The 14,792-nt window shown below is 39.9% G+C and overlaps 1 protein-coding gene across 1 annotated transcript; it reads right to left on the reverse strand.

The window, feature by feature from the left end:
* Nucleotides 1-1,951: 1,951 nt before the first annotated feature.
* TLR3 (toll like receptor 3) lies at nucleotides 1,952-14,363 on the reverse strand. The gene is made up of 5 exons (XM_048304662.1): nucleotides 14,253-14,363; nucleotides 10,421-10,869; nucleotides 9,032-9,223; nucleotides 5,620-7,445; nucleotides 1,952-4,823 (listed from the first exon to the last, which is right to left on the reverse strand). Exons 2-5 carry the CDS (start codon nucleotides 10,862-10,864, stop codon nucleotides 4,595-4,597), a joined length of 2,691 nt encoding a protein of 896 aa, XP_048160619.1. The 5' UTR covers nucleotides 10,865-10,869; nucleotides 14,253-14,363; the 3' UTR covers nucleotides 1,952-4,594.
* Nucleotides 14,364-14,792: the final 429 nt, after the last annotated feature.

Below are 14,792 nucleotides of genomic sequence, written 5' to 3' on the forward strand. Positions count from 1 at the left end.
CCGCCTCCTCGCCCTCGGCCGCCGCCTCCTCCCCGATGTCGGGCAGGGTGATGAGCAGCCCCTTGCCCGCCGCCCGCCCCCCGGGCTCCTTGTCCGCCGCGCCGGCCGTCGGGCGCGGGGTGCGGCCGCTGCTGCCCGCGGCGCGGCCCCCGCCGGAGGGTGGTCGCCGCCTGGGGGCCGGCGAGGCGCGGCGCAGCCTGGAGAGAAGCGCGCCCGCCCCCAGGGCCGCTACCTTCATGGCAGGGGCGGGACCCCCTTCCCGGCGCCGCAAGCCCTGTCGAGGGACCAGCGGCCTCGGGCGGGAGCTGCCCGCTGCCTGCGGCCCGGCAGGCGTTGCTAAGCGAAACAAACCCCGCCGGGCACGCACCGCCCTGGGCGGGGAGCACCGCGCCGGCGGAAGGCCCGAGAGCAGCCCCGGTCAGCCTGCGCACCTGCGGGGCGCCCGGCAGCAACTTGCTGCGGCCGGCGAGCCGGCAAAATACAGCGTGGGATTTCCCCTCCAGTTAGAATACCATCCAATATTAAGGGACAGAAACGAAGGCCACCTGCCAAGGCAGCAGGGCCCTCTTCACACATCTGTGAATAGGAAGGGCTTAACAGAAGTGGGGAGTGAGAGCGACTCAACCCAGCACATCTTTATCACCACGCCAGGCAGACGCAGAAAGGAGCTGTGTCGAAGCAACAACTCAGTGCTTTTAAAGATGCTCCCAACCATCCTAGGCGGTTTGGAGAGCAGTACAGGGTGTCAGTGGCACAAGCCAGACAGCTGGAGGCACACGAGTGGGGAATAATTAACTTTGCCCTAGCTTTCCAACATTGGGTTGTCTGCATGGGTGAAGAGAAATGTGACCACACCAGCAGCAGTTTGGGAACACTGTAGTGCTTGGTATTATGGACAAGGCAAACATTGTGCCAGCTCAGAATAAAACCGGTCACGTGGCCCTTGGAGTGCCCCAAAGAACAATACAGGCTGAAGATTAGCTCGGTTGCTCTATACATATGAGCCCCAGGATCACACATCAAGCAACTAGTTGTACTCTCAATTTTAAGTTGGCAGCTGCTGGTCCCCAATAACCAAGGGTACAAAGTGAGGAATTTTATCCTTGTTTTCCTAGCACATCAAGGAGTGCAATAAGCTGGCAGAGACAGCACACAGAACACCAAGTAGAGGACTGAGATTTGAAATTGGGATATTCCTGGCCTTTTTCTCACAAACTGGAATAAATGTGTTCTGAAAAAACCTTATGGAATAGGTACACTTAAATCTAACAGCAGCACAATCTGCATTTATTCTTACCATGGCAAAAACCCCTGACTGAGCCTCAGTGAAGGTAGCATAATTGAGCTCGTCGGTGGGTAGTATATTTATCTCAGCTATGTATGAACATCACTGTCTGTAACTTGTTCATTACTCCCTGTGTCCTGGTTCTGGCCAGGATGGGGTTAATGTTTGCAGTAGCAAGGAGGGGCATGGCTAGGACCTTGAGATTGTTCTATATCACCTCACATCATGCTCAGGGAGCAGGGGTCCTTTCTGGTCGTGTTCCACGTGGTGAGAATTCACAATCTCTACCTTTTGTGCCTCCAGTTCTGCTCTCCAGGCTGCCAGGGGGAGGGAGGAGTGAGTGAGCAGCACATGGTTTACAACACTAAATTGGGGAATACTATTCCTAAACCGTGACACCCTGTCATTCAAGATCTGCAGAAACAGTCGGGTTCCACTTCAAACCTCCAGACTTGAGCATTCTGCCTCTCTCAAGTCCTTTACATATTCTGCTTTCAATACAAATGGCTCCTCTTTAGTCCTAGGTAATATCTTTGATATGACGAGTCTGGAACTACTTTTCATTTATTTGGTGTTCAACTCATCAGCAAATCAGCATAATAAAATCTGATTCTGCCCACTGCAAAGAGACTGCCCAGCTCAGATATAGACTGTGAATCCTGAAAGTACTTACAACTCAGCTGTGGTAAGCCCATTTATTTACTCTCAATAAAATTGTCAAACAAATGTACAGGAGCAGAGTAGAAGTGGGTAACTTCCAGAAAAAGAGGGAAAAATTATAGGAAAAATTTACTTCTGGTATAAGTGATGGTTACCACTGGCCCTGTGATTATTACTTTTGTGCGCTTTTTTTTAAACATTAGTCTAATATTCATTGTGAACCTTTATAATGTCTTTTTCTGTGGTAAATTATTTTAAACTGAATCTAGGTATTGAAATAACTGTTTGGAATGTATTCATCATATTTTCATAATTTAAAGTGATTTTTCACTCATCACCAAGTACTTCTTGTTTGTATTCTTAGCCATATTACAAAACTAAGCATTCAAAACATTTTTTTCACTGTTCTGAAACCAATTTTGGGGGCATTCATAGTATCTAGAAAAATCTTTAGGAATTTAGACGTACTGTCATTTGTCAGGCTCTTAGGGTCAGAAAAGGCCGTTTGATCATCTCATCTGACCTCTTGCATCACATTTCACCCCAGCATTTCTCCACGCTTTCTCTTCACCTTTATGTCATTTTTAATATCCATGTGAACTACTAGCATTTTCTAAACAATCTATATTGATGTGGAAAGAGAAATTCTGCTGCTATGTGTCATTGCAGATTTAGGAAACATAGGAACTCTGTCACAGGTTAGTCTTTAAATAAGAGAAAGAACAACTGACATGGTGCATACCTGGTACACCATTATTACCAACTTGCCTCCTCAACTTTCATGGCCTAAGCATGAAGAAAGAATTTGTCACTTTGCCTGAAAAGGTCAGAAAGATGAGAGGAAGGCATCACAATAGGGATAATCCTGTTACTGTAATTAGGGAATCATCACCTATCACTTCAGCTGTAAACAAAGCCTATTTTGTCTTCACTCAGGACTTCCCAAGTAAGTGAAGACATCTGCATCCCCTTTGCTATTCCAGTGCATGAAAAATCTATTTCACTAATTATTTGTCTTGTTTAGGTTTTATATCATCATGGGACATAGGAAACCTATTAAAACCTCATCTATGCATATAGCAAATCATGAGAAAAGCTGTTTAAAATGCTAAGTATAGAACAATTTGCAAGTTGTTTTCTAAAGCAGTAAAAAAGCATTCTTGTAGCAATAGTGGTATTGAAGTTGATGAGGGAAATGCTAGGGGGACAAAGCAATTTAAAAATATTACTGAGCTATTGAAGGATCACATACCTACTAAAAGCTGACGGTTTTAAAAGGTCCTTGAAGCAGCAATTAAATATTAACAAAAATATACAAATGACTGCCTCATGTCTAATTTATAATAACCTGTGCTCAGACTCACCATAACATTTTAGCCAGTCCTAAACATTATAAACACCCTTGCAAAGCACATTTTGCTCAGTCTCAGCTCTCTCTCCAGATCAAGCTGCTAGCCTGTATGTTTGAACCTTTATGTCCTGGCAATTGCCAACAAGCCCACATTTCTGTAAAAAATTTTCAGGAAATAATCAAACTACATTAATATACAAGAAATTAAACTACAGAATTCTATCTGTTTCTTTACAGTTTTCTTTTTAGCTATCAAATTCAAAACTATGTGTAAAAGGAAACAAAATATTTGAAATTAATCTAGTTTTGAAATTTTTTCCCACTCTCCCTCTAACTGTAGTCACAATAATGTTTCTGATACCATTTAAAACTATTTCTTTGGGAAGACTTTGTTTTTGTTGTTGTTGTTTCACCAGTAACAAAATTTTTTGTAATGAAATTGCAGTAGCACCACTTTCTCCACAAAGTTGTCTTCTGATTATAAAAATATCTATGCCTTTTCTCATTTATAGAGGTGCAGCAGCTGTGCCTTAGCCATGTTTCACATTGATTTCAAGTTCTATGTACAGGCCCACATGCAGTTTTATGTGCATTCTAAGAATCAAATACATGTCTCAGTATTAATGTCCTGCCAGCTCTCTGAATTTCACCAGGGAATAGCAAAAAGGTTTTTTTTCCAAATACCAAATTTATTAAATCAGTTGACTCATCAGCCTGAAAGTCACTTTTTGATAGCAAACAGTATAAGCCACCCCAGAAGGCATAACCACGAAGGTTTTAAAACTCACTTTGAAACTGCTATGTTTCTTGGTTTGAATTACAGAAGTAATTTGCCATGTTACTTGCTGTGTTTCAAAAGGAAAGCTTTCCAGCTTGATGCACTGAATCTCCCCATGTTTCAAAAGCAAGCAGTAGTGTCCACTCTACCTTCTACAAAGAATTTGCTGTTTTATCATTAATGCATTTTCTTTTGTATATCCCCTTAGAGAGTCTGTCTTTTCTACCCTACATAATTTCCTAGAATATCAGTCATTCTCATTGCTTTTCAGAATTTCTACCACATTTTTAATACACTGACTAACTATCAACCATGATCCCTTTTAACATCACTTCAGTACAGCTGAAATAAAATATCAGCAAAAACATGAATATAGACAAATAAATTTAAATTGTAGTGACTCTTACATATCTTTACAGAATGACAAACTTCTTCAGATTTTCATGAAGTCTTGCTAGTTTTCCAATGGTAGAAAATATACAATAAAATGACCCCATAATTCAAATCTGTAGTTGAAAATTCAGTGCACTTTACTATTAGATTTAAGTGCCATCACTAATTGCTGATGAAATGCACTGACTCGTTCTCTCTGGGCTGGCCAGTTCAAGATGCAGCGAGATCTGAACATTCCTCTTCTCAGGTGAAGTGCATGATACAACTTGTAATCTTGGATATCATTAAGAAAGATCAGTATGATGGAGTCCCGACTTTGTTCAATAGCTTGCTGAAGAGCATGATACACCTTGAAACTGAAGCAAAAATAAGAAAAAAATCAATATTTTCTTTTATGTGAAGGAAAAAGGAAAGTCAAGCAGTTCTTAACAGGGGTCTTAGTGTCTATTTTGTTATATACAATTGTTATTACTTTTCTTAAATTAGTTGTGTCTAATTAAATAACAATAAATTCATGCTCTAAAAATATAACCTAAGTCTACTGTCTTGATACAGATTTTTTAGCAAAATTCCTTTCATTACAAGACCACTACACAAGAATGGTGAAAAGACTAATTTAAAGGCAAACAAAAATCATCATTCGATGTTACTGGTCTCACTTGTTGTTCTTCTTCAAATGTGTAATTTTAAGGAAAGCAATCTGCAAAGGTAGCAGCCTGACTTTTGGAAAAACCCCCAACCAAACAAAACAGAACAACCCCCCCCCCCCCCCCCCCCAAAAAAAAAAACCCAAAACCAAACCAAACAAAAAAAAAAAACCAACAAAAAACCCAACACTACCAAACAAAACCAAACAAAACCCCCCAAAACAAACAAACAAGCAAAAATTACCCACAAAAAACACCCAAGAAAATGCCTAAAACATTGACTGAGGTATTCAAATGTCCACTACTGTATGTGTGAAACAACTTTATTAATTTAGGAATTATTCTGAAGCTACAATGTATTAGGTAAATATATTAAAGTAGATTTTGCATGGGTGTATTTCATTAAATGCTATTTTTTAATTAAGTTACAGTTAAAAAATGATCTTGTTAAATTATCTCTTAAGAAATTTTCCCCCGTAGAGATAAAATTTTATATCCTACTCACTTTTTACACCAGGGATCCTGTAAGAGGTGTTCAGTCACAACAAAAATAATCTTCCTGCTCTTTTTTATACTGTTAATTGTGGCTTCAAATTCAGATACACCTGCTTCAAAGTCCCGTTCTTCTAAACAAAACCTAATTTCAAAGTGGTTATTTTTTTCCAGAGACACGAAATTTTTAGACACCCAATTCTTGTCTTCTCTTGCATGAATAACATAGGCATCATAATAAAACTCTTCCTGTTGTCTCTCAAATTCTTTAAAACCAAGCATTCGATTAACTAAAATATTCCAGTAGAAAGCTATTCTCCACCCTTCAAAATGGATGGTAAGGACAATAAAAATGAGTAGCGTCACAATAGTGGCAGAGATCACAAAAAGAAGTTTAAATGGAGCACTGTCTTTGCAGGCTGAACTATCAAAATACAAAACCAGAGAACCATGATATTTAGGTGGAGTGTTGCAAATGTACTGGGACCTCAGTCCAGGTATATCTACTTGGGTTACATTAAGCCAATCAGCAAACCAAGCAATGCTTTCACAGGTGCAATCAAAAGGATTGGAATCCATCTCTAGTTTTCTCAAGCTCTTGAAAGGTGGGCCAAATACTTTTTCTTCAACTGAGGTAATCAGATTTTTCTGAAGGTTCAACGAATTCAGAGAGGCTTGGTCATCAAACAGAGTTGCTGGAAGCAAATTCAAATTATTCGATCCTAAATCCAAGTGTTTTAATTGAAAGAGACCCTTGAAAGCCTGAACTGGAATTTCATCCAGCCCATTTGATTTTAAATTAAGAATTCGCAAATTGGGAAGACCTTTTAAAAAAAGAACAGGGCCACCTGGATTTGCATGTTTCCAAAGTCGGGCTAAATTATTGTGCTGCAAATCCAGTATGTCAAGATTGTCAAGTCCATCAAACAAGTCTTCTTTTATGTTTGCTATGTTATTATTGCTGATGTCCAGGATAGTCAAGTTTCGTAGAGGATGAAAAGGTGAAGGAGAAAGTGCCAGATTACTGCACCCTACCTTCCTCAGCATCAGTTTTCTAAGGCTTGGGACAAAAATGAATGACTCACTTTGCAAAGTCAAGTTTTTATTATAGGAAAGATAAATATCTTGTATATTATTGAGACCTTTGAACTCATGACCTGTGAGCTGTTGATTAATTTCATTGAGACCAATATGAAGAATTTTCAGGTGTCCCAAGGAAGAAAATGCCCCACTTTCTATTGTAGAGATTCTGGTTTTTGTGAGGTTGAGAACCTGTAAGCTAGAATTAGCAAGTGATGAAAATGTTTTATTAGTTATTCTTTGTAAGTTTAGGTTGCAGTTAGAGAGACTCAGGTATTTCAAGTTGTTCAGACCTGTGAACATATTAGCAGTAATTCCTGGAAAATTGTTATTATCCATTATAAGGTACTCCAGGTGGTATAACCAATGAAAAGAAAAATCTTCAATTTTCCCAGTATGTGAGTTCATGAGATTCAAATATTTAAGGCTAGATAATCCATAAAATAAACGTGAAGATACATTAATATTATTAAGATTCAGGTTTAAGTATTGTAAACTTGAAAGCCATTGAAATGAGTCATTTTCTATGACAGAGAAAGGATTTTGGGAAAGGTTTAAAATTGTAAGATTTGTTCCTTGCAGACCCTGGAAAGTTGACTTGCCAATGTAGGAAAGTTTCACATGGCTCAGTGAGAGGTTCCGAATCGCTGTGTTTGATAATTCTGTACAAAGTTTCTTTGTGCAATTTTCACCAAGTTCAACGTTGTTCAGTATGAGGCCAAACAGATTTCCAATTGTATGTAAACATCCTGTGTGAAACTGAAAGGACAAGAGAAAAAAAGTCTTGGCCTAAACAAAGGGATTATGTAAAAAAGTTGACTAACAAAACATTTGGTTTGAAAAGGTTTTCAAATGAGATTTTCAAGCAGAATAGAACTTCTACACCCAGACTGTTTCACACCCAAGTTCAGACAAACACTTTTTGGAGTTTACACTTCTTGTGACAATAGTTCTATCACTTATAACATGATTATCATAAATCTGAGTAGTATTATTTTAGAAGAAGATAGAAAGCGGCTTAGTGAGATGCAAGTTTGAATCCAACTACCGAAACTCTTTCTCTAGAAGTATCTTAAAATTTGTGATATCATTCTTCTTTTATTGGTACCTGCTAGGTATACTAATTTACTAGTTATTAGGTCAGCAGACAGACAAGAAGAAGTCCACTTTCTCTTTGCAAGCAGAAGCTACTATGAAATCTAATACTACACACTTGCTTTCACAATATGGATCACAAGCTTCGCTCATAGTGGTCAGCCCTCATCTTGATTAAGAGATCAGCTGAGTGATTGAATACTCCATTTGTCAGAATGATTCAAAAGCATAAAGGCTGCTTTTTAGATAGCAGTACTGTAAAACCAGAGCAGCTGAAAGTGGCACAAAGTAGCAGTGCCCAAGAAAGGAGTACTGCCATTTACTTACCCACACACTGTATCCTTGTGCCAGAACAGCCCTACATGAAGTCACACAGTGAACCAGGTAAGAACCAGTGTGACTACAAGCTAACTGAGCCAAAACATCTGTAAAGTTTCCCCAGTGATCCAGTGCATAGCTTCATAAAAGCTGGTATCAGAGAGGGAGGGATGAAGCGGCCAAGTGAAGGAGGATGGTGCGATTCACTCTTAGCACTGCTACAAACTTACACTACCTTAAAATATTCTTGTAGGTTCAATGTACATATTCTTTAGAGATCAGCCAACTGGGAAACAGAGCAAAACAAACAAACAAAAAACAAACAAACCGAGGAAATTCAATGTATATTCAGTATTTGTATGCTGATGGTCAACCTATTTAGAATTGTCATACTTACCATCACTCTTCAAAGAATCATAACACCAAGAAGCAGATCAGAGAGCACAGTGAGGTAGGTGGAAGAGAAAACAAACACCCTTGTGGGTTTTTTTAAAAGGAGTGAGTATACTTTTCTGGAGTGATTATTTCTCTGGGGTTCCTATAGATACAAGTGAATGCTCTCTTTGATTAACAGGGAAGTGAGATCTTTACCCACTTGGAGAGTATGTCAGCCCTTCACCTTCAGCGCGTGCAAAAAAAATTCTGCATAGAAAATACCCAGTAAGGATTCTCAGAGCATCTAAGTCTGCTTGAGACCTCTGATCTACATGGAACAAGCCTCTATGAAACTAGCCTGTGATGATTTCAGTGGCAAAACAATAATTCTCTAAATCACTACTGGAGGTTAGGAGTAATGCTGTATAAAATAGAATGGGTTTTGGACCTCAGTGGATCAAAATTGTAGTGTAAATGCCATACAACCATACAGGGTAAATCAGGATAGTTTCATTTTATACTTACACCTATTGAATTTCTGTTAACATGCTTCCTACCTCTTTTAGTGGATTTGATGACAAATCAAGACTATTCAATGAGGTATTGCTAAGAAAACTGAAGTCTTCTTTTTTCAACTCAGTGATTTGGTTGCTACTCAGCATGAGCTCATGGAGTTTCTCCAACTGTTGCTCCAATCCTAAATTGGCTGACTTCAAAGAATTATGAGATAAGTCCAAAATATTCAAGTTCTGGAGAGAAGATGCAAGAAAAAAAAGTACAATTTTTTTTTATATATATAATACACGCAACGAATTTAGAAATATTTCATTAGAGTATAACTGATCAGAAATTTGTTGCAATACTACACTTAAACTAGATTTGTAATAGAGAAATGGCAGCTTTCAAGCTCCTGCGAAGAAGTATTCTGTATCTTTCACACCAGTAACTTTCATGGTATTCACGGTATTAACCTGATAAAGTACCTACTGGAAACCAAAAAATTACTTTAGCTAAAGTTCCTTAATTCACTGAAGGCCCTCCTGCCTCAGATAAAATGATAAATGCAGAAGCCTACAGCTGGCTGCTGTTATAACTACCACAGTACTGAACATTACATTCCGCCCTTTTTCAGCGTGGTCCAGCCCAGTAAACGGACATGAGGAAGGTGAAGTTCCCAGCATGGAGGCTGGCTGCACTCAATCGTATTTAGTTGTGTCAGCAGTCCTACAATGCAAGCAGGTACACTTTATGTAACTGAACTGAGTTTAGCAGAAAAGTTCAGACTACTCAAAATCACATGCACACTCATTAGAACACTGAGTGACAATTAGTACCCACACATTGTCTTTACTTTACTTTCTTTTGTCCTTAGGCTCTTCCTTTTGCATGATTTCTTGCCTGGTGCAAAGACAGTGGAATAGTCCTTTCCTGCCTTCTGTGGTGGTCCCCCAATCTCTGCTACAGACAAGAATATTTAACCCCATATGAACTACCAGGGAAAATGAAGGTACAATAAAAACCTTTTTACTTTTTCTCAGTTCTTGAAGTCCTGACAGACACTACATTCAGCCTAAGCACTGGCCTTCCTGGTTTGAATAATTACACCTCAACCTTGAGAATTTAGGCTTCCAGCTACCCAGGCAGCTGAGATTCCACACCATCCACTTCGCTGTTATCATCTGCTGCTGTTATTCTCTCAGCACATATCCTGTATGGAGAGGTGTCTCAAAAGGATGCAATAGGGAAAAGGGAATGGAGAGCACTGACTCACAAAGATTACTGAGACTCCAACGTGCTTTAACAGAAGAAGCCACAAATCCTCTGCTTCAGAAAAAATCAGTGGAAGTTTATATGTTGGGTATTTTGAGATACAAAGGTAGCAGTTCTGTACACACATTGGAAAATACCATAAATTCCCCATTTATATTTTATTTACATGATCTTACCTTCAGGGTTTTGAAAGGATCATTATTTATATTTAGTCTGTTGTATCCTAGATTGAGCTCAGTCAGGTTGGTGCAGGAAGAAAAGACTTTGTCAGGGAGCTTATACAATTCATTATGGTGTAACTTCAGAATCTGCAGCAGGGGCACACTTTGGCATAATTCTGGTTGCAGTTTAGAGATGCTGTTGTAGCCTGCATTCAAGTAAACCAGCTGGCTGTACTTGGTCAGATTTGCAGGACCTAGCTGTCTTAGCTGATTATGAGAGATGTCCAAAATTGTTATATTGTTTGGAAGATCAGAGGGAATTTGAGTCAGCTTTAGGTGACTGCAGTCAGCTGTTTCATTTTGGATATGACATTGCTTTCCAACTGATGCACATGGCCAGAAGACAAACATCAGTCTGACATATAAGCTGCTCCACCAAAGAATGGCATTTCGCATCATTCTATCTGCAAAGGCAAAATGAACACTGCAAATTACAATCATTTTGACACAACTTGCATCTTAAACTGAAAGCTAAGCAAGCAAGGCTTAAAAACTATATAATTTCACACTGAGCAAACACTCGGTGTTTCTAACCCATACAGTCGCATTCACTTCTGCAGAAGAGTTATGTTTAATAATCTCTCTAAATAATGACTTTTATTTAAAAGCAATAATATAGTCTTACATAAAAATAGGTATGTTCAGAAAGCTGCCAACTTTATCTATTATCAATGAAAATTTCCAATCACTTTCTCTTTTCTAATTAATTTTGCATTGCTTTAACATGCAGAAAATACAATAAGTATGACAAATTCTACACAAGCCTCTCAATGTTAGCCATTGAGCTGAGCTTAACTGCATGTAAAATATTTATACTTATATGCAGTAAAAATACATAGTATACCATTTATTTCTTTTACTGTTCTTGACAGTGTTTATTTTACAAGTCAATCACCCAAAATTCTGTCTTTCCATCTTATAGAGAAAGAAGGAATACCAGGCTATAGAAACATGTATGAGACAGTAAGAGCACACAAAATAAATCAGTACAAACCTAATCAGAGAAAGAAATGGAGAAGAGCCAAGGTGTAGAGAAGACACTGCCCATAGGTTCAATACATTTATCCATATACTTTCAGGAAAACTTACACATTTGAGAACTTATATACTCCACCCTATATCTTTTGGTCATTTACATCAACATTGAAACTAATTTTCAATGGCTCTACCTGTTTGGTCATTACATTTCTAATGAATCTTGGGCTTTTTCATAGTTTGTTCACTGACAATTTAGTATCCATTAGATTTAAATTCACCTGGTAATCTTGTAACGAGACTACTGCACAAGGAAGAAAATTAATTCCATATAAATTCTGACCAGAACGAAGCTGTAAGAGCGCAGAAGGGTTTGACAAGCCTTCTGAGTCATAGAGCTTGTCTAATTAAATGGCATTTCTGCTAATCAAAAGAAGAGTCCTCTTTTAATTAAATTAAATCTTTAAATTAAAATATTTTCCATATTTTTCTCTACAGAATTATTCTTTAGTAGAGGGACAACATATTTTGTGAGTGCTTTGCAGAATGGTTTTTTCATGCTTTAGCAGAGCACAGTAAGCTTAGGTTCCTGTCTTCAATTTTTTCTTTTTTAAAAAATAAAACGCCTATAATTTCAATTCGGAAGCTTTAAGCGTCTCCACAATTTTGATACACACATATCTGTATGGCCTTCTGCCAATAAACTTGGAACCTACCTAACAACCTCAGTTTACCAATGAGTTCAGTCTCAGCAGGATGGGCTCCCAGGCAGAGAAGGCCATTAGTGCCCCAGTACAGAACAGGCTATAGATGGGAATAAACCTTCCTAGACTTAACAGGAAGCTAGAAGAGCTTCTCAAATGACTAATTCACAGGAATTGTGAGCTTTCTTACTTCTACAACTCCCATTTTCCTTTGCTAGTGTGAAAAACTAGGTTCACTCTCCTGTGAGAATTTAAAGGATTTAATATAAAGACAATAAGAGACACATAAAATAAAGCAAAGGGATAACGGCCGGGTGCCTTGGCGCTCTGCCAAGAGCACCCCTGATGCTCGGGGATAGTTCTTTTTATACCATTTTTACTGTCTGCTCTTTATGCATATTCAAACTTTTCCTGGAGCTGTTCTGCATGGCCACTCCTTGGTTCTGCCTTTTTAGAGCACGCGTATTCTTCTGCCTCGCGGTTTTATTTCTTTTGATTCTTGGGGTTCGCTAGGTAAAAGTGGATGGTAGGGTGGATCTCTTAATTCTCCAGACAGTCAGGGCTGATTGCAGCTTTGGCCTCTTTGCCCCCCGGGCAGAGCGGTGATAAGGGCTCTCGGACCCTCCTGGCCGCCCGTTCTCCGGGCGGAGCAGCCTTTGGGCCCTTTTGTTCCCTGGACAAAGTGTTGATTAACAGCTTCTCGGGCCTCATCCTCTGCTCGCTTGGAGGTTATCTTACTTGCTCACACTTGCTAACATTCTTGCTAAAAAGAGAGAAAACTACATCCACACAGCAAAAAGCATTTCTAACATTATATAATATCTACCTTTATACTTGCGAGAAGCCAACATTATAATATATGTTTATAACACTAGGAACCTGTGTTTAATTAATATGATCGAGCCTTGACAGAGTATTGCACATTAGCAAACAATGAAACAAGAAATTAGAAGAGAAATTAAACCAACACATTTGTATAGAAAAAAAGAAAAATTCTTCATAACTGATGTTTTCTAAAGAGATGGATTTCCACTAGCATAACAAAACACTCTAAGGAATTGACACTGTAACCTGCAGCCAAGCAGGAGCTGAGCAGGTCTGATCCCAGCAGAGTTTGACTCCATAGCTGACCTGCCTTTTCAGAAGGGACACATTAGGACTGCTCTGGTGACAAAACGTCACATTATAGTGGCCAGAGGGGAACCACATGACTGCCTTTGTGGGAGCAACCTGGCCATCTAAGGAGAAACATTTGTAAAATCCAGTGGGAATGGGGATACAAGCAAGGGATAGAGGGACCTGAAACATTGCAAAGGCACACACACAAAGGACTACAAAAGATGGTTTAAAATAAACCTTAATGAAAAAACAATTCCCTGCTGGGTACTGCATGTCAGGGTGACCCACATCCTGCAGCTCCTATAGCCTGGTTCTCCACTCATCTGCCACTGGCTAATGGGGAAGAGCAGTAAACTCTCAGTCCTGCTACAGCTGCTGCCAAACACAACATCCCTGCCCCTGTAGCTGAAGAAAACAAAGGACTGTTGTCCTACCTCTTTCCTCTGCACCCCAACTGCTGGAAACACTAAGGAAAACAAAAGAGAAGCTTGTCTGTGACAGAAGCTTGCATCCTGATCTGCATAATTCTCAGGGTTTGTTTTAGGGTGATCAGAGAATCACCCAGAAGTGATTGCTGCTGGGTTCTGCAGCAGTTGTTGCCAGCTCATCTTTAAGTTTGAAAGGCAGAAGAAATGTACTGCACAATCACAAAACGGGTTCTTTAGCTGACTTCCAGCAAGGCCCAACGGGTTGCCTTTTCCTGTTTTTTTTCATTGCAAGAAATCTGGAATCAGCTTTCGGTGGTTTAGCTTTGGCTGGGGATCCAATGAAGAAAGCACACATCCGTTACCAAACTTCAAGGACAGCGTTTCAGATGGGCAAAAGAAAGAACTACAGATTTAGCATTACGAACAAGAACTTTAAAATCTGGCACAGACTTGGCTAAAATCCAGGATCAAGGAAATCACCCAAACTCCTGAGCAGCACTTTGCCTTTGCACCTCGATATTCACATTTATTACTAAGAAGTGAAGAATTTTACCGACTCACCTCTGCAGGCTTTATCTCCTTCTGTCTGGAAGCATCTGCACTAGTTCCTCAGCACACGAAAACCATGAGGAAACACTCTGCCCACTGCCGGAAGAAGTGAAACCGAAAGTGTGGCCGGGCGCGGCGTCGGCAGCGGGCGAGCGGGGGGGCGGCTCCGCAGCTGGCGGGACGAGCATCCCCCGAGCAGCGGCAGCCGCGGCTCCCCCATCCGCCCCGAGCCGTCCTGGCATGAACGGTTTCGGGGGTGCTGAGGGGAGAGATGGCTCCTAACCTCAGAGCTGGGCTGCTGCTTGTGGTTGCTGACCACAAGGAAACCGATTTAAGCATGCAGATGTGCACAAGTGAGCACATCTCACCATCCTATTTAAAACTCAGTTACAATTTATTCCTGGCTATTGCCAGTGTCTCTGAAAATCCTCAAGGGCATATCCTGAAAGCAGATGTCCTGACCAACAGATTACTGACATAGGAATATTAGTTTTTAAAGTAGAAACACAGCACCAATGTTTCCTACAGAGCCATGTACAGTATTCCTTTTAA

This window comes from Corvus hawaiiensis, chromosome 5 (assembly GCF_020740725.1).
Source record: "Corvus hawaiiensis isolate bCorHaw1 chromosome 5, bCorHaw1.pri.cur, whole genome shotgun sequence".
In the NCBI taxonomy this organism is placed as follows: Eukaryota; Metazoa; Chordata; class Aves; order Passeriformes; family Corvidae; genus Corvus; species Corvus hawaiiensis.

Bases quoted from the DNA above. Each gene is read 5' to 3' on its own strand.
- TLR3 (XM_048304662.1), bottom strand. From the start codon at position 10,864: ATGATGCGAAATGCCATTCTTTGGTGGAGCAGCTTATATGTCAGACTG. The intron at 7,446-9,031 runs GTAGGAAGCATG...TTGTCCTTTCAG, and splicing joins CATCAAATCCACTAAAAGAG to TTTCACACAGGATGTTTACA. The intron at 4,824-5,619 runs GTGAGTAGGATA...TTTTTGCTTCAG, and splicing joins CAGGATCCCTGGTGTAAAAA to TTTCAAGGTGTATCATGCTC.